General features: G+C 50.3%; 2 protein-coding genes across 3 annotated transcripts; one reads left to right on the forward strand and one right to left on the reverse strand.

Moving 5' to 3' along the window:
* CHADL (chondroadherin like) lies at positions 1-8,447 on the forward strand (the record flags this gene model as incomplete). The annotated part of the gene is made up of 4 exons (XM_080938819.1): positions 1-1,662; positions 2,081-2,247; positions 3,522-3,717; positions 8,309-8,447. The coding sequence occupies 3 exons, from the start codon at positions 1-3 to the stop codon at positions 3,703-3,705; spliced, it is 2,013 nt and encodes a 670-aa protein (XP_080794945.1). The 3' UTR covers positions 3,706-3,717; positions 8,309-8,447.
* L3MBTL2 (L3MBTL histone methyl-lysine binding protein 2) lies at positions 6,058-26,913 on the reverse strand. Of its 2 annotated transcripts, XM_080938817.1 has the most exons (17): positions 26,784-26,913; positions 24,079-24,316; positions 22,722-22,855; positions 21,232-21,355; positions 20,579-20,658; positions 18,385-18,502; positions 17,659-17,793; positions 17,082-17,170; positions 12,533-12,764; positions 12,059-12,135; positions 11,709-11,813; positions 10,743-10,890; positions 10,319-10,401; positions 9,751-9,985; positions 9,319-9,384; positions 8,383-8,493; positions 6,058-7,760 (listed from the first exon to the last, which is right to left on the reverse strand). In XM_080938817.1, exons 1-17 carry the CDS (start codon positions 26,805-26,807, stop codon positions 7,648-7,650), a joined length of 2,112 nt encoding a protein of 703 aa, XP_080794943.1. In that variant the 5' UTR covers positions 26,808-26,913; the 3' UTR covers positions 6,058-7,647. The 2 variants fall into 2 exon arrangements, with proteins under 2 accessions (XP_080794943.1, XP_080794944.1); XM_080938818.1 differs by lacking the exons at positions 12,059-12,135; positions 12,533-12,764.
* Positions 26,914-27,177: the final 264 nt, after the last annotated feature.

Below are 27,177 nucleotides of genomic sequence, written 5' to 3' on the forward strand. Positions count from 1 at the left end.
ATGCTGAAGGTCATCCCTCCAGCTGCCTTCCAGGACCTGCCTTACCTCACGCATCTGGACCTGCAGCACTGTCAGGTGGAGCTGGTGGCCGAGGGCGCCTTTCGTGGCCTGGGCCGCCTGCTCCTCCTCAACCTGGCTTCCAACCGCCTGAGCACGCTGCCCCAGGAGGCACTGGACGGGCTGGGTTCACTGAGGCGCTTGGAGCTGGAGAGGAACATGTTGGAGGAGCTGCGGCCGGGGACCTTCGGCGCCCTGGGCTCCTTGGCCACTCTCAATTTGGCCCACAACGCCTTGGTCTACCTGCCCGCCATGGCCTTCCAGGGGCTGATGCGCACTCGCTGGCTGCAACTGTCTCACAACTCGCTCAGTGTCCTGGCCCCCGAGGCTCTGGCCGGCCTGCCCGCGCTGCGCCGCCTCAGCCTGCACCACAATGAGCTGCAGGCCCTGCCCGGGGCCGCCCTGTCCCAGGCCCGCAGCCTGGCGCGTCTGGAGCTGGGCCACAACCCGCTCACCTACACGGGAGAGGAGGATGGCCTGGCTTTGCCCGGCCTGCGGGAGCTCGCCCTGGACCACGGGTCCCTGCAGGCCCTGGGCCCCCGCGCCTTCGCCCACTGCCCCCGCCTGCACACCCTCGACCTCCGCGGGAACCAGCTGACCACCCTGCCCCCGCTGCAGGTCCCGGGCCAGCTGCGCCGGCTGCGGCTGCAGGGCAACCCGCTGTGGTGCGCCTGCCACGCCCGGCCCCTGCTCGAGTGGCTGGTACGCGCTCGAGTGCGCTCGGACGGCGCGTGCCGGGGACCGCGGCGTCTGCGAGGCGAGGCCTTGGATACGCTGCGGCCTTCGGACCTGCGCTGCCCCGGAGACGCGGCGGAAGACGAGGACGAGGACCGGCCGGCCGGTCCCCGCGCCCCTCCTCGCTCCCCGCACGAAGAGGCCGCGTGGGCCACGCCCTGCCCTCCCGCCTGCGTGTGCGTCGGGGAGACCCGGCACAGCGCCTGCGACGGCCGCGGCCTGCAGGCCGTGCCCCGCGGCTTCCCCAACGACACCCAGCTCCTGGACCTGAGGCGCAACCACTTCCCCTCCGTGCCCCGCGCGGCCTTCCCGGGCCTGCGCCACCTGGTGTCGCTGCACTTGCAGCACTGCGGCATCGCGGAGCTGGAGCCGGGCGCCTTGGTTGGCCTGGACCGCCTGGTCTATCTCTACCTCTCCGACAACCAGCTCTCGGGCCTGAGCGCTGAAGCCCTCGAGGGGGCCCCGAACCTGGGCTACCTGTATCTGGAGCACAACCGCTTCCTGAGGATCCCGGGGGCCGCTCTGCGTGCCCTTCCTAGCCTCTTCTCTCTACACCTTCAGGACAACGCGGTGGACCGCCTGGCACCTGGGGATCTGGCAGGAGCGCGGGCTTTGCGCTGCCTTTACCTGAGTGGAAATCACATCACTCAGGTTTCACCTGGGGCGCTAGGTCCAGCTCGGGAGCTGGAGAAGCTGCACCTTGACAGGAACCAGCTGCGAGAGGTGCCTACTGGAGCCTTGGAGGGGCTGCCTGCACTCAAGGAGTTGCAGCTCTCGGGGAACCCACTGAGGGCTCTACAAGATGGGGCCTTTCAGCCTGTGGGGCGGTCGCTGCAGCAGCTCTTCCTGAATAGCAGTGACCTGGAGCAGGTGGGTGCTGGCTGATGTCCAGGCAGGAAGCACAAGTCTATTGGAGTGCGTTCCCCCAGCAAGCATTCTAGGCAGGCATGAGACCACTAAGATAAACCGAGCATTCCCCTCGGCCCTTAAGGGGTTCAGGTGCAGCTAGAGGCATGGAAGAACTTGAGTCTGAGCAGTTGACTGCTGGTGAGAGTCCCTAAGAGTCTTGGCCGCTATAAGGGTGGGGTTCAGGCCTAACCGAAAGATCCTGGGAATTGTGCGACTTGGAATAAGATCAACCTGGGTTCTAACCTCAGTACTAACGCCCCTCCAACGTAGAGCACCTTGGGCCTTCCATCTCTCTACTGGAAGGAGGATGGAGCTCCCTGCAGACCTTACACAGCCCACCTGGCAGGCACTCACAACAGGACTTGACACTTCCTTGCAGATTTCTTCCAGGGCCTTCTCAGGCCTGGGAAAGGGGCTCCGGAGCTTGTACCTGCAGAAGAACCAACTTCAGTCCCTGCCTGCCCCGATGTGGCTCAGCGGGCTGGAACTCATTGAGCTCAGCGGCAATCCCTTCCACTGTGACTGCCAGCTGCTCCCGCTACACAGGTATGCCCCCACCACTGGTCAAATCCAGCTATCTCCCTGTGGTTGTGCACCACCAACGGGGGGTGGGGGGAGGAGAGAGAGAGGGAGAGAGAGATAGGGGTTCAGGAACTGCCGGGAGGCAAAGATGAGAGAGGAACACTTCTTACAGGTGTGCCCAGCTTGCTTTCCTATACAACCCAGGACCATTGTGAGACACTCCAGAAGAGGGCATCAGATCCCATTGCAGATGGTTGTGAGCCACCATGAGGTTGCTGGGAATTGAACTCAGGACCTCTGGAAGAGCAGTCAGTGCTCTTAACCACTGAGCCATCTCTCCAGCCCCTCCTACATCCATTATTAATCAAGATAATGTCCATAGACATGCCTGGCACAGGTACTACAAAACTAAGGTTCAGTTCCTTCATAAGTCAGGATGATGTTGTCCATGCTTGGGGTGCTGGGACCCTGAGACACACACAAGCACATTTGGCAGTTACATAAAAATGCAATGAGAAGCTGGGCGTGGCCACCATGCCTGTAATCCCAGGACTTGGGAGGTAGAGGTAGTACTCAGGAGTATGAAGTCAGCCTGGACGATATGGAACCCCGCCTCAAAACACGAAAGCAAAGGCTGTAGAGTGCCTAGTATGCACGGAGCTCTGGGTTCAGTTTCTAGAGCTTCATAAATACAGGTGCGGTGGCACACATCTGTAACACAGCACTCAGTAGGTAAAGATTAGAAGATAAGAAGTGGGCTGGAGAGATGGCTCAGTGGTTAAGAACACTGACCGCTCTTCCAGAGGTCCTGAGTTCAATTCCCAGCAACCTCATGGTGGCTCACAACCATCTGCGATGGGATCTGATGCCCTCTTCTGGTGTGTCTAGATCAGAGGTTGAGGTTGACCTGAGCTACATGAGTCCCTGCTTTTCTTGTTCTAATAGAACAGGAATCTGGTCAAGCAAGCCTAGGCTCTAGCAAGCCTAGGCTCTGCAGTTTTACCAGATGAGTCCCACAGTCTCCGTGGTTGTCATGTGGGAATCAATGTTAGCAGACGTGAGCTGACACAGTGCCTGGTACATGATGAGCACTGCCACCATCTTCACCTCCTTCTTATGCAGAAGGGAGAAGGGGTCTGAAGCTTAAAGTGACTTAGAGGTGAGCCACCCTGTGAGAACGCAGGAGAGACTGTTCCTCTTCTACACTGCCTCAAAGTTCTTAAGCCCTCCTCATACTCCTCAGGAACTCTCCCACCCATTTTCATCCACAGTGGGCTCCCCATCTCTCTCCTCCTCAGGTGGCTCACTGGGCTGAACCTGCGGGTGGGTGCCACCTGTGCCACCCCTCCCAGTGTCCGTGGCCAGAAGGTGAAGGTTGCAGCTACTATCTTTGAAGCCTGCCCAGGCTGGACTGCCAGGAAGGCCAAGAGGACACCAACCTCCAGGGGCAGCACTAGGAGAGCACCCATCCACAGACACTGAGGAACAGACAAGGTCAGCCCTTGGGCAGGAGGTCTGGGTCCCAAGGTTGCTGGGAAACTGAGCCCCGACGTTCCTCAGCCCTGACTTGTGATTCCAGAGCTGGGCAAGGACCCATGGTCACCTTGCATGATGCAGCAATGTTCTAACTTTATGCCTTTGTGGATACCACAACTTATTCATCCTATTTCTGTTTTTGCTGGATCTGTGTGTACCCCACCTTTTCCATCCTGACCTCATAGACCTGGCTCTTCTCAGGGAGGGGAGTGGAAGTTCAGGTGTATTGGCTCTGTCTCCCAACCACCTGTCAGTCACAGGTTGAGATGTCACTTGATGTGATATTTCAGGTCCCGACCCAGCTTCAACTCACTTGTAGCAATGTGCCTTGATGTATCTCTGAAGGCTGAGCAGGCTGAGCTCCGATGAGGCAGACATTTAAGACCAAGTGTGGAATCCAAAGGGAAGAGATCATGTCTTAGAGGAAATGAGCAAAGAGAAAGGTGCTGGGAAGGCGGGGAGAAGGCTGTACCTCTCCATCAACTCTGTTTTTAGACTTGAGGCAATCAAAGGGTGTTTATATTAGTTCCCTAAAGTTGCTATGAGCCTGGACCACAAACTGAGTACAACAGCAATGTGCCCAATTGTCTTGGAGGTTTGAGGTTGGAAATCAAAATGTTGATTTTCTACTGGAGCCTGGAATAAAAGGATCCCATCTTTCTGCTTCTGGCCAATGATGGCCTGTGACATTTCTAACCTGCCCCTTTCAGTGTGGTACCCGCCATTTCTTCATAGTGGCCTCCTGCTGTTTATCAGTCTGTACATGCCTCCCCTTTTCACAAGGTTGGCAGCTCAACCTTTTAATGTATCACTTCAGCTTCATAGAAGACCCTAATTCCAAGAGGTCAGACTCTGAGTTACTGGGAATCAATTATCTTCTGAAGAAACACAATTTAAGCCACAAACTGTTCCTTGTGGAGGCAGGTTTAGAGTGGTGAAGGAATACCTCACACGTGCTACAGGAGCATGAAGGTCTGAATTCCCATAAAACCAGTAACACAGCAGGACCATCTATAAACCCAGCACTTCTACAGGGAAATGAGGCCGAGACAGGAAGGGAGATTCCCAGCTCACGTGTGAGCCAGCCTGGGCTCACAGCAGACACCCGGGGCTGGGGCTTCTAAGTGCATATACTGCTCTTGAAGAGAACCCAAGTTTGATTCCCATCACCCATGAAAAGCAGCTCACAAATGCTTGTAACCTCAGGCCAAAGGCACTTAACAGCTTTGACTTCTACCAAAAAAACAAAACAAAACAAAACAACAACAACAAAAAAAAAACCCAGCTTCCTCTTCTACAGGAGAGGTGGAAGGTTCATTGAGACTGGGTCTGCAGGAGTTTGAGAAGCAAAGAGTAGGCTCCTGAAGTGTTGAGATTTGGTCTAATGGTCACCGCAAGCCTCCAGTGGAGGAAGTGGGGTGTGTGGAAGGTATTTTAGAATGATGCTAGCCAGCAACTCAAGTGCTAAAACTCCAATCCTTTTAGTTCCCATCTAAGGGCACACTGAGGCAAAAATAAATAAATAAAAATCCACATTTTCAGGCTTGATTCTTAGAACCCACAAACTCACACTATGAGACCTTCTCCCACAACTTTTGTAACTGAGGCAAGGTTGAGTTCAAGGCCTAGGCTACCTAGTGAGACCACAAACCTGGTCCATTAACATCACCAACATCAGTTACATGCATTCTTAATTTCACTAACACCACTCCAACTTTGTGCCAGGGTTGGAACTAGGGACAGGTGAGCTCCAAGAACCACCAATACAGCTACAGTTGTTATGGAGACAGAGGGAAGTCTTTGTTTTACCCTTTGTGTCTTAACACCTAACACTGAAGTCATATGTCAGAATATACTGTGCAAGTCTGACTTTAGCCAAGAACTTGTCTCACAGAGGTGTAGTACCACACATCTGTAACCCCAGCATTCAGAAAGTGGGAGGTCAGAAGCTGAGGTTGGCGCAGGCTATATGAAAGCCTGTTTTTGTTGTTCTAACAAGAATCTGGAGTCAAGCAGCCTAAGCCCTAGCCATCCCAGCTCTGAAGTTTTACCGAGCCCAGTAGCCTCCCTATGCTCATTTGTGAATGGACAGGGACTCTGGGGAGGCCAGGCCTGGAATGAAGAGCAAACATCCAGCTGTACCCTCTGTCAGAGGATCCCATACTTAAGACAACCAAAGGCACGGGCCACCTTCCTTCCAGTATCCCCTGGTAGGGGCCGAGGTTGAATCATCTGGTATTTCATTGTTTTCTTTTCTTCAAAGTTTTTATTTTTAATTATGTTTAAGGATGTGCACATTTGTATCCACAGAAACCAGAGACATAGGCTCCCCTGGAGCTCAAGATAAAGGCGGCTGTGAGTGGGTGCTGGGAATTGAACCTGCCTTTTGCTGTGTGTGGACTTTCATCTTCTTCCCTTGAGAAAATCAGGCTGACAAAGGCCTCTTTCATGGCCTAGATTCTGCAGAGGGTGGGCTATCTTTAGCTCAGAGCCCGCCCAGTCTGCGATGACTGGCCACTCACATCTCCCCTCAGGGGATGAAGCAAGCCTGGTCCTGAGCAAAGTCTGTCAGCACAGACTTGACCAGCACAGGCCTAGAGATGGCCACGCAGCACAGCCACAGCTGCTACACAACAGGGGCCACTGGCCTCACTGCTTCTGTCCCAAACCCAGTGAAACACAGAGGGCACTGCAGGAGCCCCACTGTGTTCAGGATGATACTAAAGGGCTAGACCACCAGTTCTAAAGTGTCTAGCTGAGGCTAGACCACCAGTTCTAAAGTGTCTAGCTGAGGCTAGACCACCAGTTCCCAATTGTCTAGCTGGGGCTAGACTACCAGTTCTAAAGTGTCTAGCTGGGGCTAGACCACCAGTTCCCAAGTGTCTAGCTGGGGCTAGACCACCAGTTCTAAAGTGTCTAGCTGAGGCTAGACCACCAGTTCCCAAGTGTCTAGCTGGGGCTAATCTACCAGTTCTAAAGTGTCTAGCTGGGGCTAGACCACCAGTTCCCAAGTGTCTAGCTGGGGCTAGACCACCAGTTCCCAAGTGTCTAGCTGGGGATGGGTGTACAGCTTTAAACCCAACACTCAGGAGCCAGAGGCAGGGGGAATCCCTATCAGATGAGTCTGCATGAGCTCCAGAACAGCAAGTACTAACAGACCCTGTCTCAAAAACAAAACAAACAAACAAACAAAGTGTCCAAGTGGGAAAATCAAAAGCCAAACACTGCTAAAACAGTGAGCTGAGCGTGGCCCAGCTGACCCAGGCAGGGGAGTGGAAACAGTAGGTCCAACTCAAGCTCGGCTCTAGAGAAGGATGGTCTCAGCACCCCCTGATCAAGGGCCATACTGTCTGATCCTGTACCTGACAGCAAGTAGCTTGGCCCAAGTCTCCCTTAGGGGCACGGGTTCCTGCACATCTTCCCAACTGTTCCCTCTAAGAAAAAAAAGTCAGTGTTCTTGCCATCCCTGAGGTCAAGGCCCAAACCCTAATCACTCAAACTCACTACCTTGGCCAATTACTTGCCACAGTGGGGCCCCTGGGACATCAGGCTTGGTGCCCCCAGGAGGCACAAAATGCTCAATTTATTTTGGGCAGAGGTGGCTACATTCACACCCAGCGACAACATGGGCTGCCTACCCACAGCTGCTCCACAGCCTTATTTCTACCACTTGTCTGGGTGGGGATCAGTCTAGTTTTCCAGTGTGCTGAGGGTGCAATGAGTATGCAAACTTAGAACTCAAGCTGACCAGTCAATAAGCCTGGCCAGAGGCAGAGGTGGGCCCCGAAGACCAGGCTGTCCATTCACTGCATAGCAGTAAAGCCAGGCCTCCTCTCTGCTCATGACCAGGCTTGGCTTGTTAGGATCCAGGCTGATGCCAACGAAGTCTCAGTTGTCCCTCTCCTGCTTGATGCTCTCAATGAGGAGAGGCAGCTGTGGACTGGGTGACCTGTCAGGCGAGGGCATGTCCTGGTGCTCCTCCTTCACACACACAGCAATAACTGTAGAGGGAGGCAGGCAGAGAACTGAGAGTGAGTGTGTGAAGGTGTGATGGCCTGAGGTGGGATGAGAAGCTGCTAAGGAAGTTAGCTTCCTTCAGAGAGAGAGCTTTGGAGGAATCTAGGAGCCTGAATGACCACTTTTGACTTCCCCCTCCCAGGAGCAGCAACAGAGAAGGCCTGAGGCTGCAGGCACAGTGGGTGAGAAAATGGCACTCGCAGCCTAGCTGACAGCCGCATGGTGGGAGAGAACCAACCCCTGAAATGTTCACTGATGCTACACATTCTGTGGCACACAATCCCCCAAATACTCTGCAACAAGCGCAAAGACTCCTGGCCAGCAAGATCATGCCAGAAACCTGGCACCAGATACCCTGCTACTCACTTTAGTGAGCATGGGGTATTTAGGAGAGGAAAAGCCAGGACACATGGCTGGAGAGAGAGACTTCTCAGTTCAGAGCTGGATGGATTTAGATTTTTCTAGTCCAATGGTTTGAAAACTGGTGCCTGAAAAATTCCCTTCAAACTTGACTCTATTCTTTTGTGTCCAGGTAAAGAAGCAAAGAGACCACATGTGAGAATGGAGCAGCCTGCCCCTGACTCAGCCCAACCCACTGGCTCTTACTGTCATCAGGAACTGGTTCCGAGACCTCCAAAGCCTCAGGGTTGTCCTCCAGTAAGGGTTTCTTGGAGCCCTGTCTGAGGGGCCGAGTCTTGGCTGATGGGATTCTTTTCCCTATGAATTAAAAAATAAAACAAACCTAGCATTAATCTTAGCAGGCAATGCAGAACCAAGTACAATGGACCTGGACTTCAATTTTCAACACCCCTTACGGCCAGGTGCCTAAGGTCAAGCAGCTATGGATGCTAGCTAGTTTGCCTGCCTGCCTTCCCTTCTTTCCTTCCAAGACAGGGTCTCTCTGTGTAGCCCTGGCTGTCCTGGAACTTGCTTGGTAGACAAGGCTGGCATCAAACTTGCAGTGACGCACCTGCCTCTGATCCCGAGTGCTGTGACTAAAGGTGTGGTGTGTGCATCACTGCCTGGTAATGTCTGATTTCTTAAAGGGGACTTGGAATGTTCAGGTCCCCACTTTGAATAGCACTCTCAATCCAAACACCACTCGTACGCAGGGGCACCTCGCAGTGGCGGTCTCACTGTAGAACATCCTCTTCCCTGCCTGATGCCCATGCTGTGCCACTACTTTTCACACTAAATAGTTGAGAATGACCTTGTCACCTGCCCTTCTGTCCTGTCCTCTTTTAACCCCATAACCAGATATTCCAGGGGGCAGTGTAGGAGGAGGGTTCCTTTCTCTCTGCCTTTTCCTCAGAACCAGCATCTACAAGTTGTTTCAGACAAGCAGCAGCAGGGAAAGGATGTGACTCCCTTCTCTCTGTTCCTCAAACATTATCAGCTGCTTCCTCAGCACACACCATATTCCTATTTGTGTTCTGGGTCTCCTAAGGCACAGGGTCCATGGGGCAAGTTCCGGGAAACAGGAAGGGAGCGTGGGGTAATGAATGTGCAGTGCCCAGAAGTCATGCTCCATGTTTTACTTACTTTTTTTCCCAAACTGTTTCTTCTTCTTTTTTGTGGAGTCTTTGCCTTTCTGAGGTGTGTTTGGTTCTAATGTTTGAAAAAACAAGAGATGAGAAGAGAGTTCTGGAAGGTCATATGAGGGACAACAAACACTGAGAACAGGATGGGAGAGGGGCAGGAGAGCAGCTATCCCATCCTCTCCCTTGTCACCAGGGCTGCTCCAGGGGTCGGGGTGCACAAGGGCCCAGGCATAAGACAGAGTGGGCAAGATGAAGGAAGGTGCTCTGAAGGGTCGGGAGCAGAGGCAGGGCACACAACTCTGCTCAGTGCAACCTGGAGTTTCCTTAGGCTCATGCCAGAGGATGCTGGGCATGTGGAGGAGCAGTTGGCAGGAAGGAAAATGTCAGGTAAAGAATATTCAAGAGCTCTCTGAGCTGGGCAACCCCATCCCACCTGCGGACACAGGTGGCTGGAGCTGATAGCCAGTGAGTTCACACCAGCCAACAGGGTAGATGTCCGGGGATTCGCAGTCCACCCACTGGTCATACTCGTTGTCCCAGCCATCGAAGTGGATGCTAAGGAGTCGATGCACCACCCGCTTCACGGTGGCCACACAGATGAGCCGGGGCTCCATCAAGTCCACAGCCTCCAGCTTCATGCCCACCTTGAAGCCATGGTTGGGGCAGTCCTGGTTAGAATAAGAAAGCAGTTGCCCAGCTGGCCAGTGCTAGGCCTTAGCAAGCTTATCCAGGTAGACAAGGAGCTGCTGGCAGGACTGAGCATAGGGAGAAGGGCCACTGGAAGAGGTTCTGTCAGAAAGCAACCCTTTCAACTCTTAGGTGCCAACCCCTCTAAGGAGAAGGGACCAGTTCACACTGTGGCCCGGTAAGTATCCACATCACAGAGTTTTCTAGAAGCTGTTTTACCGATCCTAGCAGTAAAGACTTAAAGAAGGGGTTAAACTTGCCCCCAGCTACCACAGACCCCCCGGCCCCAGCACTGGAGTCTGGAGTCTCCTCACCATGTTAAAGAGTCTTGCTGGCGCTGCTTTTGACTTGGTCTTCTCTAAGTAGGTCTCCCAGTCAAAAGGCTGTGCCTCAGACCCTGGAGGGGAGAGTGTGATGAAGAGTGAGGGAGGAAGAGTCACAAAGTAAGACCTGGGGGATTAAGGGCAGAGCAGCACCCTTCGGGGACCCTGCAGCTGAGTCCCAGTGTAGCCTACAGCTACCCTTCTCTCCAGTGTGACACCTCTTCTAGGACAGTCCTGCTGCACAGCTCCTGGATGGCCCTAACTCACAGGAGTCCTGTTCACCAGCTAAATACATCAGCTGGGTCAGCCCGGGCAGTGTAAAAGTAGTGGTGGCTAGAGAGGCGCAGCTTCTGTCTCATGCCAAGGTGCCACACATCAGGGATCTGGGCTACGGCCTCACCCTGCAAGGCTTTACCTTTTGGGGGTGTGAGCTCAATGTCATTCTTTTGGCAGAAGGTGGCTGGGAAGATGGCATGGGAGGAAGCATGGTAGCAGAACCAATCTGAGCCATCTGTGGAGGGCCCCCCATCCACAGAGATCATCAGGTAACCATCCAAGAGCACCTAGGAGAAACCAGCAAGATGGCTCAAAGGGTAGGAACTGTCCAGCATGACCTATGTTTGATCCCTAGAACCCATACAGTGGAAGGACACACCAACTGCCACAAAATTGTCCTGACTTCCATGCACATGCACATAATAAATGAATGCAATTAAAAACAAAACCAAAGAAGCCCTAGGGGAGGGGAGAGAGAAATGGATGGCATGTGTCATTAACTGCAAACCCTCCAAGTAAGGGGGCTATGATTAGACATGAGACATAGATCCAAATGGATGGCTGAATTCTGCCTTATACCAAAATATCCCAGTTTCTGGTGTTTGGCAGAGCACCCTGTACTCAGGGAATGGGTACTGGAGGGGTAGTGTACCCTTCTCCACTAGATGGCCAACCCATGCCAGCCAGGACTGCCCCTGCTTTCCTGCCACTAGGCTCTGAGTATGTAGACAGCATGTGGCTGGACACAGAGCAGGCTAGGTGGACAATTCAGTGTCATTAGGCTGCAGCAATGATGGCAGGTAGGAGTGAGAAGCTGGGCTGAGGCTTTGGGCAAGCAAAGGAGAGGCTAGTGGCAGAAAGGCCTACATGAGGGGTCAGTATTATGCCTATAACTGACACAGGACAAGGCTTAGATATTTAGTCTGAACCCTAACATGAAGGTGCAGAGTAAAAACCAGGAATAATCTCCCTCTACTATACAGAGGTTAAGGGCAATATGAGCAGCCAGTGTCAGAGCCCCAAGAACCTTGTGGTGGAAGTAAAGCTCTGTGCCATTCAACCCTCAGGCACCATTCTCGAGGTGGGAAGAGTAGCCGAGGCTTACCTTGCAGATGGTTGCTACACAGATATTGCCCAGATTCAGAGGGTCAATGGCCTCTAGTTTCATTCCTTCCTCGAACCAGCCACCTTCTGTGTAGACAGCTCGGACCTTGAAGGAATGAAGCAATTGGGGATTCAGGAGAAGGCAGAGGATAATCCTTCAGATACTGTGGGCCTGGGAAGGCAATGAGGGCAGAGCACAAGCCAAACTGGGCTACAGTGGTATCCTGCCTCAATCTACCTTCCTAAAGGTTCTCAGCATGTTTACAAAAGAGACAAGAGACAGACAGTCCCAGAGAGAAGTCAATGAAGGATTATGGCCAAGAGGGAAAGTGGGCACAGGCTGTACCTCACCTTCTTGAAGAGGTAAGGAACAGCATCACAGTAGATTTTCCGGAAGGTAGGGTGATGAGACATGTCACATCTTTTCTCTAGGGAAGATGACAGAGAAGAGGAAAGAAAAGGGAGTTGGAGGCAGCCACTGGTTATCACACGCTTCTCCCAGAAGTATGTGGTCAAGAAGGCTACCTCTGTTCTCAGCTGTGCCCAACTTGTTTTCCCTAAATGGGAAAACAAGACCCTGGAGCAGTGGTGTGGGCTATTCAGCCCAGGGGAGCCAGGCTCTCTGTCCTGGCACTGTGCCAATACCATCTGAGTTACACCTGGATTATGCTGTGCAGACTGAACTGAGTGACCCGTCACTGGCCTCTCTGATCCTCAACAGTGCCACTTGCACTTCACTGCACTACTATGAGGTACAGCAAAGGTCCTACTCTTCTTCACAGGGAGGCTGAACCTGTAGTCACACAAGCCAGGGGTTCTACTGACCTGACATCTTGATGCCGTGGCCAACACGCCGTGACCAACCCACTGGGTGGATCAGGGGACTCCACATATGGCACCAGAAGTCATCGTCACTGTCACCATCCTCATAGAGGAGCCGTAGGCGACCCCCAATTACTGTGTCCACCACAGCCATGCGGGTACGTGACACCTGGGTCTTGTCTACAACCTCTAAGCGCATACCCTGCCGAAAAGGGTACTTCATGCTTTCCACCATCTGGAAGGACACAAGAAGGCAATCTGCTTCAGTTACCCAGCCCTTACATTCCTGCCGTCAGTGAAAGCTGAGTGTGGTGGTACAGGCCTTTAATCCAGCACTAAGGAGGCAGAGGCAGAGGCAGAGGCAGGTGGATTCGAGTCTGACACTAGAGCCAGCCTGGTCTACAGATTGAGCTCCAGGACTGCCAGGGCTACAAAGAGAACCCCCATTCTTGAATCCAAAGCAAACTAAACAAAAGCTCGGCAAAGGAGAGGCTATAGAGATAACTCAGCAGTGAAAAATATTTCCCTTCCTGAGGACCCAGATTTGATTCCCAGTGCTGATATGGCCACTCACAACCTTCCCTAACTCCAGTTCCTGGGAACCCAACGCCCTCTTCTGGCCTTCAAGGGACAGCATGCATACAACACAGACATACATGCAACCAAAACATCTATACACATGAAATAACATTTTAAAAGAGAGGACAGGGAAGGGTGGTGAAATCTCAGAGCCCCTGAGCCCCAATCCCTTAGAATAGCACAGTGGGCAGGCCTACAGTTAATTCTCAGAGGGTACCTGGTCTCACCAGATCTCAGATAGTCAGGATGATGGAAATCCCAGAATCTACTTCAGACCAAGGAAACTCAAATGACCTAGGAAAGCATAGGCAGACTTAGTTCTGGGCTTCTCACAAGCTCTGCACTGACCCCTCGGCACCTAACACTCTCCTCTACCGTCTGGCTCTCTGTGGGTGGTACATGCAAGATTCTGTCCAGTGGGTACTGTAGCTATCATCCTAGCATATAAGAGGTAGGAGCCTACCTGGGATCACAGGGAGTTCAAACCCAGCCTAGACTATGTGAAAAGACTGTCTTTTTAAATACACATATGTGACATAGTTTACACACGTGACTCCTAGGACTTAGTATACTTTAATAGCAGTCTGTAATGTGTAAGCCAACAACCAAGATGTCTGTATCTAGGGTGGGCTGTAGGGCTTTATAGCACCAAGACACAGCTGACTCAAGCAGCTAGGGCCAGCTGATGCTGAGACTGAGCAGGGATGTTTCTAAACATGCTGGAGAGAGCAATCTCAGAGGTTACAACACAGCAACAATAGAACTAACCAGAGAGACCTTGCCTTTCCAAAGCTCATGGCCAGACTACCTCTTGCCACCAAACACAGGGGACAGCAGCTCATCTAGGAGAGTAACCCAGGTCTAGGCCTGGGATAATAAGCCACTTACTCTACTTGGCCTTCTCTAACACATTCCTTTTAAGGTCCATCCTCAGCTCAGAGCTAGGCACATTTAGACTGTTTTATAAGAGAATGAATGGATGAATGCAGACACACTTGACCAGAGTGAGGAAGAAAACATTACTGTGGGCTGGGCATGGTGGTGCACACCTTTAGTTGTCCAGTGCTCAGGAGGTACATGCAGGTAGACCTCTGTGAGTACAAGGCTAGCCTGAGCTATGTACTAAGTTCAAGGACAGACAGTACTATGTAGAGAGATCCTGTTTCAAACAACAAAACCCCTAAAATATTACAGTACATTGGGTTTGGTGGTTTCTATCTGTAATGTCAGCATTTCAAAGCCAGAGGCAGGAAGAATACAAGTTCCAGGTTCAGTTTACTAGATGGTTCAGTGGGTAAAAACCTGCAGACCTCAGGTCAATTTCTGAGATGCACACGGTTGTCTTGACACTTCTACCCATGCACTATAAATAAACATGTAAACTTCAAGGGCACCCCCTCTCCTACATCATCAGACTGTCAAAAACAAAACAGACAACCTACATGCTGTGCACGTCCTCCACTGTAGCACAAGGACCGTGTCTGGGGAATCTCTACAAGCCCACCCCACTCCGCCCTACCACCCTTGTGTTTAGATGCACCTGGCAAAGCAACAGCCCGGTGTTTCCCACTGGAAATGGCTAAGTTGTGGTCACCCTGTCAAAGCCCAATACTTCAAGTCTTGGGAGACAGTGACCTCCCAAGGCTTCACAATGAGCCTATCTGGAATCCTCTACTGCCTTTCAGCATCTTGTTCTTGCCCCAACCAGGGACTAGTAGTCCTGTTCTACCATTGCCCCTCCAGAGTGTAAAGCAGAATGGAGCAGGCAGCAATCAACAGACTGGTCCACGTGGAACAGGCCCAGATTCTTGTGAGTGTGAGCAAAGCGAAGGCCTCCTTGTTACCCCTGCTGGGCCATGCCACCTGCCATCATCTATCTGTAACAGTGCTGGCTGAGGAAGAAGCCGACTGCCCCAGTCACTAAATCTGCCAACTGTGCAAGGGGATACAGGACACAAAGGCTGGATATGGAGTATAGGGAAAGCTAACAGAGGAGACACAATAGCCAATGACACAAATCCCAGTAATTTCAAAGGAAAAACAATTTCCATTTTAGAGAAGGAAGAATGCTTCTGTGAGGTGCATGGACCCACAACAGGGGAGAAGTCAGTTCTCTAATAGCTTAGGCAGCCCACATTCAGGCCTTGTCTGCGAAGACCCCAATTTCCACTCCATCCTTGTTTCGAGCTGGCTTCTACAGCATCCATGCAAGTACAGTCCAAAAGCCACTGTCTCTGGGAAACCCAGTTGGAAATCTGCTCCTCTGAGAACGTGTCCTAGCAGCAAGTGTTCCACACTCCCTGCATCCCACTCCCAACCTAATGAGGACACCTTAATAAGGTCTCATCAGGACACCTCAAGGTGGCCCAGGTACCTATCTGGGAGATGGCCCAGTGAGGTCCACCAAGGTAGGAATCAAGGTGGGAACAATGTTCAACGCGCCGTAGATCATCTCTTCTAAGCGGCTACTATGTACACATGCCTTAGTCAGGTAGCTTTTCTAAGGTTTTGCTGTTTGATGAAAGAGTATCTCACTGTAGAGTCCCATCTTGCTTACAACTTGTTACGTAGACTATACTGGCCTTAAACACACAGAGATTCATCTGCTTCTACATTTCAAGTCCTGGAATTAAAGGCATGTGCCACCATATTCTGCCAAAGTAGCTTTCTTTGGCTGAACTGCTATGTCCATACAGATGGTTGAATAGCCCCAGTTCAGATGGGGGCTGTTTTTAGCACTGTTTGTGTACATGAATCTAGGTGAGGATATATATATGCATTTTTTCCTTGTATTCCCATAGTGCTGGTTCGAATGTTTATTCATGTGTATCTACACTCATGTGTGGGCACCTGTGGAGGCCAGAAGAGGGCAGTAGGTCCCCTGAGCTGCCTGATGTGGTACTGGGAATTGAACTGAGATACTTGACTCATAATATAGACTCAATATAAGACCCGTTTGCCACTTGCCTTGGCCTCTCAAGTGCTGGGGTTAAAGGCATGTGCCACCAAGACTGGCCTATAGTGCTGTCTCTCACCACACATAATGCCATTTCTGAGTGATTACTCTGTTGCCTGGTGTGTTTTATGCCAACTTGGATCCAAGCTAAAGTCATTTAGAAGAGGGAAACTCAATGGGAAAATGCCCCAGCAGACTGATGACTGATGTGGGATGGTCCAGCCCACTGTGGGCAGTGCCACCTGAGCTGGTATTCCTGGATGCTATAAGGAGCAGGCTGAAGTCGTGAAGTGATGGCACACCTCTTTAATCCCAGCATTCAGAGTAGAGGAAAGGAAACCTACAGTTCTGAGGCCAGCCTGGTCTACAGAGTGAGTTCCAGGACAGTCAGGGTTACAGAGAAACCCTGTCTTGGGGGAAACAAACAAACAAATAAAAAAGAGTAAGAAAGCAATCAGACTGAGCAAAATGTGAGGGAGCAAGCCAGTACACAGTCATCCTTCATGGCCTCTGCTTCAGTTCTGGCCTATAGCTTCCTTCCCTGAGCTCCTGCCCTGACTTCCTTGGATGATGGGCTATGATGTGGAACTATAAGCAAAATTAACCCTTTCCTCTCAAGGTTGCTTTGTAGTCACGGTGTTTTATCACAGCAGTAGAAACCTCAGGTACTATTGAAAATGCTAGCAGCAAGGGAAAGAATCTGGGAGATTTTAAAATCCAAAAGGCCAACAAGGCAACATGATTAAGATGGTGGACCATCTTAAGATTCTTGGCAGGAAGGCAGGTGTCCAGCACCTGAAGCAGCACTGGGCTGAATGAAGCCTGCCCAAGAGGCCACAGAAGGTATAATGATGGGAACTAGTGGCGTTACCCACAGTGCTAGTGTATGAAAATCCAGAACCACAAAAACAAACAAATGCCTGAAATGAATTGTATGAAGGATGGAAAAACTGGGTACGGAAGCAAGAGGGGAGGGGCAGGGGGAAGAAGGGCAGTGAGCCGGGAATCCAGCCAGACCTTGATATGGAAATCTGCAGGAAGTGTCCTGGAACCCACCAACCGCTTCATGAGGTAGCTCTTCCAGTCAGTAAACTTGGCATGGATGGCTGCAGAGACACCAACAGTAATTGGTGACACAGACTGATAACACCTTCAACCCAGAGATCAGCTACACAGACATAACTATTAAGTTCTGCAACTTCAGGCCAGTGATGACACCATCTTATAAAACCAGCCTCTGGGAGCTGGAGAGATGACTCAATGGTTAAAAGCACTGGCTGCTTTCCCAGAGGACATGGGTTCTGTTCTCAGCACCCACATGGTGATTTGCAACTATCCTTAACCCCAGTTCTAGAGGATCCAACACCTTCTCAGGCTCTTGCACACACATGGTGAACAAACATTTACTCAGGCACACATATACACACAAAGTAAATATATATAGTAAGGATATATATAAATAAGATATAGATATAAACAAGACCAACAAACAGGCTCTATAAACTCTACAAATCTAAACTTCTAGACTAGGTAGGTGAAGGCTTCTGCCCAGAGTCCTAAAGGAACCAGCACAGGCGCTTTCTCATTAACTTACTCCGTGGAGGTACCAGGATCTTGCTGTTGATGGCACACCACCCAATGGGGTGCACATCCACAGTCCCCAGGTTGCACCAGAAGTCATGACTGGCATCATTTTCAAAGCCTTCATATCGGAGCAGCACCCGGTACCCTGAAAGGAAGGACAAGGGAACCTGTGAGGAGGTGGCATGGGGAAGGCTTTCTTCCTTCTCTAGCACCAGCCAGACTTCACACTTCCTATTCCAGGAACTCCTTCCAGGGCAGTGGGGTCCCTGACATACAGAGCAGAACAGTATCATGCTGCATTCTTGGGAAGCATTCTGGGCTGCTGGTCTCTTCTATGCCCTCATCATCCCCAGAATAAACCTTATTAAAAAAAAAAAAAAAGCAAGGTGATATGGTGAGCACGCCTTTAATCCCAGCACTCAGGAGGCAGAGGCAGGCAGATCTGAGTTTGAGGCCTCAGCCTGGTTTCCAGAACAGATACATCTATACAGAGAAATCCTGTCTCAAAAAATCAAAACAACCAACTACACATAGAAAACACATAACAAAACAAAACTAACTTTCAGGTTTTAGTCCTGTGCTCTCATCTAAAGGAGGACAATCCCCAAGAATGGGAAAAAAAGCTAGTGGGTGATGCTTTGATTTATGAAACCCATTTCACCCTGAAAAACTATCTACCTACTAGATAGGACACATGGCAAATTCCAGACCCTGCTCTGGCCAGAGGCACACTCACCAGCTGCCTGGATGACAGTGGCGATCCAGTACACCCGGCTGGGGAGCACAGCATCACTGTTGAGGACTTCCACCTTCATCCCCTTCATGACGTCTTCCCACTGGTCATAGAGAGGTACCTGTGTGGTGAGAAGAGCACTGACGGGCTGACAGGAGCTAGCCCCCCAGGCTGAGCCCTCCTATCTGCACCCTCACTTCACATCATGCACAGTGCAGAAAACTAGGAATAAAGAGAAACATGGAAGGGCAGGGTACTACCAGACAGAGCCATGGGTAGAGGGCCAGAGACACAGACCTGGTTCTCATCATTGTAGGGACAGCTCAGTGTGGACAACTTGGTGCACCTGGATATGTTTTTTGGCCAGTTGTACAACAGTATCTTAGCACAGACATTACCTCCCTAACATCATTCAACCTGGGCCCATACACAGAGCTGGCAGAACACATCCACACTACCCAGTTGCTTCCTACTGGGTGTCTTCTGGCCACCTTCCCAGTGCTTAGTCCTTGATTTGCTGCCAATGGGAACTTGATACTCATTTAGGAAAAGTATCATCTTACTCTCTCAGACCTGATCTAAACCAGTAACAATCCATATCCCTAGGTGGACAGGTTCACATAGACCTGGGGAGGCATGGAGTGACCCAGACACACAGGACAAGCTCTTCACAGAGCATACTGAACCTTGTGTTAAATATGATCTAATTCTCTACAATAAACAACTCAGAGAAGGGCACAGAAGTCATAGCACAGGGCAAGCAGGACAATCCAGGAAAGTGAAGCATGGCTTACTAAGCTTGGACTACACAGTGAGTGCTAGGCCAGCCTGAGCTAATGTATGACCCTGTCTTAAGACCGGGCTGGGGGAGGGTTGTTGCTGGGTACTGTTAAGTTCTTGACTTCAAGCTCATCCAAAACATCCAAACAGGGCCTCAACCCTTCACTCTTCAGGAAGAACTGGGAGTCCTCACTGTACTGTGTTTGGCATCAGAAAGGGCCTTAGACAAGGGCTGAGGACGCAGCTTGGTGGTCAAGTTGCATGCAATTCCTAGTGCCAGCAAAAAGGTAATCTGGGCCCTGAGAATTAACTAGTGGAAGGCTGGGTGCATTGACACATACTTGGGAGGTTGAGACAAAAGGTTCAAGACTATCCTCAGCTCTATATCGAGTAAGAAGCCAGCCTGGGACACATTGAAACCAAAACAGTCCAGGCATGGTGGAGGCAGAGGCAGGCAGACCTCTGTGAGTCTCAGGCCGTCTCTTCTATAGAGTGAGTTAGTGAGTTCCAAAACACCCAGGGCTACACAGAGAAGCCTTCTCTTCAAAAGCCCAAAAACCAAAAAAAGCAAAATTAAAGCAACAAAAACCAACCCCTCAAAACCAAAAGCAGGGCAGAAGAGGCTCAGTGATTAAGAGCACTACTTGCTGCTCTCACAGAGGACCAGGGTTCAGTTGCCAGCACCCACACAGCAGTCACACCATCTGCAGTACTCCACCTCTAGAGAATGTGAAGCCCCCTTTCCTCCACAGACAGGGTTTCTCTGTGTAGCCCAGGCTGTCCTAGAATAGAGATCTACCTGCCTCTGCCTCAGAGTGCTGGAATTAAAGGTGTGTGCCACATGGGCTGTAGAGGTGGCTCCATGGTTAAGAGCACTGATTGCTTTTCCAAAGGTCCTGAGTTCAAATCCCAGCAACCACATGGTGGCTCACAACCATCTGTAATGAGATATGATGCCCTCTTCTGGTATGTCTGAAGACAGCTACAGTGTACTTATATATAATAAATAAATTATATTTTAAAAAAAGGTATGTGCCACCACACCTGACATATATGGTATATGTATATACATTATATATAATTATGTATGTATATAATCTCACACACACACATGCACACACACATTGCTGCTTTGTCTACATCTGCGTCAACACCACCAAAAAGGGTATAGGAACCCATGGGAATACAGGTAGGTTGTGAGCTGCCATGTGAGTGCTAGGAATTGAACTCTGGACCACTGGAAGGTTAAGTGCCTTTAATTCCAGGCCTACAAGACGAAGGCGGATTTCTGGCCACTGTTCTCAAGAACACTGTCCAACCTAGAGCAACTCAACTGAAGTGTGTAGGAAGCAATGAAGCAGTTGGCCCCAGCTGTGCTGTCCCCTGACAGTCCCTCCCCTGTTGCCAGGACACTTACATGTTTAAAGCAGCTGACAGGAGCAGCCTTATAACTGTGATCCTTCAGGAACTTCCCCCAGTCGAACCCTAAGACCAGAGCTGCAGAGTACAAATGAAGAGCTGAGGCAGGGTACCTACGGCAACCATGTTAGAACATGAACCTGGAAGCCCCATGGGGCTCTAGAAACAAGTCCCTGGCCACTAATGGCCATCAGGATTGTGAAGCATCCAGAAACTTCTTTCCCTTTTTGCTCCACAGAAAGGGAAATTCAGATCTAGGATTAAATCAATCCTCTGAATCCAGTCACTGGCCACACCTACTCAGCACAGGCAGGAGGAGCAGCGACTGCCCACAGTGCAATTCCAGCATCTTTGGGGCTCAGCCATGACTATACCTGGAAAACTGGGGGGACCCTTTCCACCTGCTCCACACACCCTGGACTTGCTCTGTACCAGGGAGAGAGAAACTATGAAGACAGATGCAGAGAGAAATAAAGCAGCTAACTCTTGCTTTCTGTGTGCTGGAGGAAGCAGGCACTTGAGGGCCACTGAAAGGAATGCCTAAAGTCATTTCCACAAAAGCCAGCAGGTAGAGACACTTCACTGTAGACCTGAATCCCAATTCCCAGTAGGCCATCCCAGCCTAGTCTCCCATCCAGGATTCTGTCTCACCATCTTGTCCTGTTGGTGTCCCATCTGCTAGCTGTCCTGTTCCCTGGGCGTGGAGGAAGGCTCCAATCTTGGCAGACCAGGCTGCCTTGTGCAGAACTTTGGCTTTCTTGGTGGGTGGCTTTCCCTGGAGGACATAAAAAGAAATGTGCAGGTTGTGGGATATGAACCTGAATCTGTTTCTATTTTGCTTTGTTATTGTTTTGAGATATGGTGGCCTGGAATTTGCAGCTACTGTGCTCAGCCTCCTGAGTGAAGTTCCAGGCACGAACCACCACGCCAAGTAAGGAAACAGAGTCTGACTGGGGCTCCTAAGGCTGAGCTCCTGGTGCAGTTATCTAACCTCCCAGCCTGAGTTTCTTCTGTAAAAGTAATGATGAGTGAGAGGACTCAGGAGACGGTTACGGAAGGATGGGGTCAGGAGAGCTGCAGGTTATAGACCCGTGTACTCAGGCCTCCGACCTCCTCAGGAGCCTCTTCCAACACTGTCACTGCAGTCTGTCCTCTTGCTGCTCCCAGCTCCACAGAGAGCTAAAGCTGAGTGACTGCAGGAGAGCCAGAAACGCTCCAAATCCAGAGGCAACATTTTGTACATGTAGATGTTCTGGAGAAAACATTCTGAGGACCTATCACCAGGTCCTCAGGGAAAGCTCACTTACATTAAGCACCAATGATAAAGGCCAGGAGCCCATGCAACACACCAGCTAAGCGGAGGCACGGCTGCATTCTGACCTGAATGAAGTAGTTCTCAAGCTACAAGTCATGACCCCTTTGGACTGAATGTGACCCTTTCAAAGAGGTCATCTATTGGATATCCTGTGAATCAGATACTTACATTATGATTCACAACAGTAGTAAGATTACAGTTATGAAGTAGCAATGAAGATAGTTGTATGGTTGGGGTCACCATAGCTGAGGAACTGCATTAAAGGGTCACAGTATTAGGAAGGCTGAGAACCACTGTCTTAAAGACACCAAAAGCTTTGGCCTTTTAAAATAAGAATTGCTGGGCATGGGAGGGCACACCTTTAATTCCAGCAATGGGGAAGCAGAGGTAGCCAGATCATTCTGAGTTTGAGACCAGTCTGGTCAGTCAGAATCACAGGGCAAAACCTTGTTTCAAAAATAAGGGGTCTGATAAGATGGCTCACAGATTAAAAGCAGTGGCTGCTCTTCCAGAGGATCCAGACTCAGTTCCTAGCACCGACATAGTGGCTTTGAACTGCCACCAACTTGACAGGGGACCTGACACCCTCTTTTTGAATTCTCAGACACTGTAAGCATATTCAAGCAAAATACTCATACACATAAAAATGAATAAAATCTAAATAAATAAATAAATGGGGGGGTTACTTTTTGAGGCAGGATCTCATGTACCTCAGATGAACTCTAGAAATGAGTTCCCCAAGCTGACTAAGCCGTTTGCCTCTAGTTACATGATGGCTCTGGCTCAGCATCCAGGGCCCAAGACAGGTGTAAGGGGCTCCTCTCACCTGAAGTCTAGCCAAGATACTGGCTTTCTTGGAGTTGGAGGAGTAGCTCCTGGAACATGAGACGCTGCAGAACCTCTTGGTCTTTGAGAAGAAAGCTTCTCTTGTGCCCACAATACCACACATCTCACAGACAGCTAGAAAGAGAACGCAGCATGTGACTCCCTGACATAATTACTTTAAGTCAAACAAAACCATGGGTTCAACCATATGAGTGTTAGGCTCTGAGGCTGACAGGCAGGAAGGAGGGGTAAACAGTTCTCTTCCAAGAGCAAGTCTCACTGTGTGCTGCCCTCAAACTTGTCGGTTCAACTGATCCTCTACATCAGTGTCTCCAGCAGCTGGAACTCCAAGTGTGTGCCACTCTATCGATGCACCGCCCCTGGTTCTGTGTCTAGAGTTGGGCTAAAGGACTGTAAATCCACATGAACAAGTGGTCGGCAAGTTTGAGTCAGAGGATCATGACAAGAGGACAGGTGCTCAAGTCCCTTGGTATCTGCAGCTTTGTCCTCCCAGGGGCAAGCATGCAAGCTGCACTGTCTGACCACACACTGGGTCACCTGAGGAGCCTTCGGTAAACAGTGCTGTGGCTGGAGATTGCCATGCCCTGGGCTGCAGTGACACAGCCATCTGAAGGGGTTTCCCAGCTTCCCAGATGTCGCTAACCTGCAGCCAGGGTTATGACAGCTGCTCTCCCTAATGATTCCCGCTAGTCTTTATGCTCTCAGATTCTAAAGGGCAGGAAGAAGATAGAGGAAGGAAAATGAAAAAGTGAAAAAGGCCACAAAAAAGGAGAAGCCAGGATGAGTGGACGGAAAGCTGACTGCACGGTCCAAGAGCACCAGTGTAAAGGGACGGGAGGGGCTGTTCGATTGGAGCCTGCCTCTTTCCAAGGACACACTGCCCACACTCTGGACACCCTCACACAGGATCTAGCAGCCATTCAAGCACCACCTCTTTGAAGTCAACTGGCTTCCAGATGGTTCATGGCTACTCCCCTCTGCCCACCTCTGTGCCTGCCTTTTGACCTGAAGACCACTTTATCCTGTACGACCCCTACCCTGACTTGCCAGCCTGCAGCCCACAAGCTATAACTTGTCCCCTTGTTCAAAACTGCTCACACCACTGAGCCTCACTGTCATCAGATCCAGACTCAGCAGGGACTACCCAACCTAGTCACACAATTTGTGTGTGACTAGGAATTTGACCAGTGTCGAGTAAACACAAGAGATGTTGTAGAGTAAGACTCTGAAAGTAGACTGCAGAGAGGAAATGACCCTTAAGGACAAGTCCCTTAGATATCTGGATGGCTCCACCCACATCCCCGATTCTTCCGTCTTTGAGGCCACTGTGGAAGCACCTGGCTCAGAACCACTTCCATCCAAGGAACGGTTATTCGCAGAGCTGAACAGATGAAGAGGGGAGGTGGGCAGCTCCCCTGCTTCCCGATCTTCATTTTCTGCTTCACTCGATTCCTCCAAGTAGGAGCTGCTCTCGCTGCCCGCGCTGCTGTTGTAACTCCGGAAGCTATCATAGCCCCCAAAGAGTTCCAAGTCATCCTCCTCCTCCTCTTCCATTTGCTTTGAAGATGCTGTCTCCTAGTAGGAAAATGTCATATGCTTTTCTTGGGAAGAGAAGCTACAAACTGGCTAATCCACCCAATATGAGTTGGGGATATGAACATTGGCCCTCTGAAAGAGCAGTAACAGCTCTTAACTGAGCTGGGGGTGGTAGTGGCACACGCCCTTAATCTCAGCAGTGGGAAGGCAGAGGCAGGTGGATCTCTGTGAGTTTGAGGCCAGCCTGGTCTACAGAGCTAGTTTTAGGACAACCAAGGCTACACAAAGAAATCCTGCCATGAAAAAACAATATATATGCACGCATGCTGAACAATCATTTAAAACATCAAGGAGGCTAGGTATCATGGTGCACAGTATTAATTCTAACACTCTGTGGCAGACATAATACCCTGAGCTTGAAACCAGCCTGGTTTACACTGAAAGTTCCAAGTCAGCTAAGACTGCACAGTAGACCCCCACACTCCCACCTCTCTCTTTCTCTCTCTCTCTCTCTCTCTCTTTTTTTTTTTTTTTTTTTTAAAAAAAAACAGGGTTTCTCTCAGTAGCCCTGGCTGTCCTGGAACTAGCTCTGTAGACCACGTCAGCCTTGAATGCACTGATCTGCCTGCCTCTGCCTCCCATTTGTGCCACCACCATCTGCCTACAGATCCTCTTTAGAAAACAAACAAACAAACAAAAACAGAAAGGGAGAAAAAGGCAGGCGTGGTGGTGGATGTCTTTAATTCCAGCACTCAGAAAGCAGAGGTAGGTGGATTTATGAGGACAGCCCGGTCTACAAAACAAGTTCCCTGAAAAACAAAAACAAAACAGGAAAGAAAAAAAGAAAGAAAGAAAAACAGAAGGGAATTAAGAAAGAAGAGAAAATGGGTTGTTTCCTCTAATGAATGTATGGCTAACTAAAGGGTGTGACTGGTTTGAGCCTCTGCCCAGCACCGACACCTCTCATACTGGTAGCTAGGGGTACAGAGCAAAATTCCAATTTCAAAGTACAGTGTCTATTGAAAAAAATATTGCTTCCATACCATTATCAGGTCAAAAAAACTATGCCAGAGATCGGAGATCTGTACAATAATGTGGAAATGTACTAAGTACCTCAAAAAATTGTACTGGGCTAGAAGGCATTTAAAACTCATTCTTCCCTCTGCTATATATGTACGTCCACATGATTTCAACTCAGAAGCAAACTTAAGGTTAGCAGTGGTCCTTGTGTTGCTGCCTCGCCCACTGTCCCTTGCCATGGTGTATTCAATAAACCTGTTTTCTTCCTTAAAGGAAACTAGAGGGAAAGAAAAAAAAAAAAAAAAAAAAAAAAAAGGCTGAAAAAAAAATTGAGACCCAGGCTATATCCCAAGGAGGCTTTGAGTCAGATGACTCTCGGAGAGAGTAGTATTACCACAGCCGTGAGTTTAGCTCTGACTGAAATCAGCAACTAATTCTCAGGCAAGTCATTTAAGGTCTGTGGGAGTCAATTTTCTCATCTATAACAGGGGATGGGCCACAGAATGTGAGGTATTGATGAGATGCTACATAAAAACGTTTCCAGCTTGTACTAGAAAAGTGGGAGGTGGGGAGGAGGAGCAAGACAAAGGTTAAGAGAATGAGGCTTTGGGCCAAAGTTCAGATAAGATCTCTAGTGCAGGGCTGGAGAGATGACTCAGGATCACTGACTGCTCTTCCCAAGGTCCTGAGTTCAATTACCAGCAACCACATGGTGGCTCACAACCATCTGTAATGGGGTCCTTTTCGTGTGTGTCTGATGACAGTTACAGCGTACTCATATAAATTTAAAAAAAGAAAAAAAGAAAGAAAAAGAAAGAAAAAGACCTTTAGTGCTTTCTAGCTGTATGATCTACAGCAAGTCAATTACATTGCCTTAGTTTCCACCAAATGAGGACAATACCACTATTTAATATTTTGGGAAGGGATGATAAACGTCAAACACTCAGAACACTGCTCAGTAAAGGTTAGCAATTATTATCGCTTGGAGGCAGAAAGAGACCTCAACTACAAGGTGCGGTGGGTCACCGGCTGCTGTACCATGGGAAAAGCATAACAGTTTTGGAAACTGACATACTTGGTGACGACCTCTTGCGCTTTCCAGCTCTGTCAATCCAGAAGGCTATTTTAAGCCCTCCCTAAAGAAGATGGCTGTGAATACACTGGAAGACCGCACGTGAAGGCTCCTTGTGTGGAGTAAAAACTCTGATCTCCCTCCCTTTACTTCCCGCGTGGAAGGGACAGGCCGCAAAATCCTAAAGCTCAGAACCATGAAACCAAGACAAAATTCAGAGACCAGTTTCCCTGGCCCTGGCTAGGGAGGCGTTGCCTTCCTTCCTTCGTCACCAGACCAAAAGGTGTCTCTGTGGCCTCTGGCCGGGACTAAGCTCGGTACCTGTTTATCAAGCCTGTAACTCTCCACCACCAAGACGTCGCTAAAACGGCGCCTCCGCCGAGTGAGGCGTTCGGGGCTCCCGTTCCCTCTTACCTCAGCGCCCCGCGATTTCTCCATGATACCAAACTCAATTTCCTCAACCGTCACCAGGAGCAGGAAGCCATATTGCCCTCGCCGCTCTCCGAGAGTGTCTTCATTGGCTACCGCACCTGAGCTGCGGGCCAACCATGCCGCAGGAAATAGGAAGCCGGTTCCGCGCTCGCTCGCGCCCCGCCTCCATTAAGGAGGAGCTGGGTAGCCCGGGCGATTATGGGAGTTGTAGTTTTCTCCGGGGTGCACGCGAAGGGGCGTTGCCTTACAACGCGGAAATCTCCTGGAGGGTACTTCTCGGTTTGTCCTCTTTAAGTCAAATTTCAAAACTTCTGAGCCCCTAGGGTGGACGTGTCTAGGCCACAGACAAAACTTCGCACTCTCCGCAGGTAGGAAG

This window comes from Micromys minutus, assembly GCF_963924665.1.
Source record: "Micromys minutus genome assembly, chromosome: 27".
NCBI lineage: Eukaryota > Metazoa > Chordata > Mammalia > Rodentia > Muridae > Micromys > Micromys minutus.

Bases quoted from the DNA above. Each gene is read 5' to 3' on its own strand.
- L3MBTL2 (XM_080938817.1), bottom strand. From the start codon at position 26,807: ATGGAGAAATCGCGGGGCGCTGAG. The intron at 12,136-12,532 runs GTCAGTAGAACC...CATCTTCCCTAG, and splicing joins CCACGGCATCAAGATGTCAG to AGAAAAGATGTGACATGTCT. The intron at 8,494-9,318 runs GTAAGTAAAACA...TTTAATTCATAG, and splicing joins GAAACAGTTTGGGAAAAAAA to GGAAAAGAATCCCATCAGCC.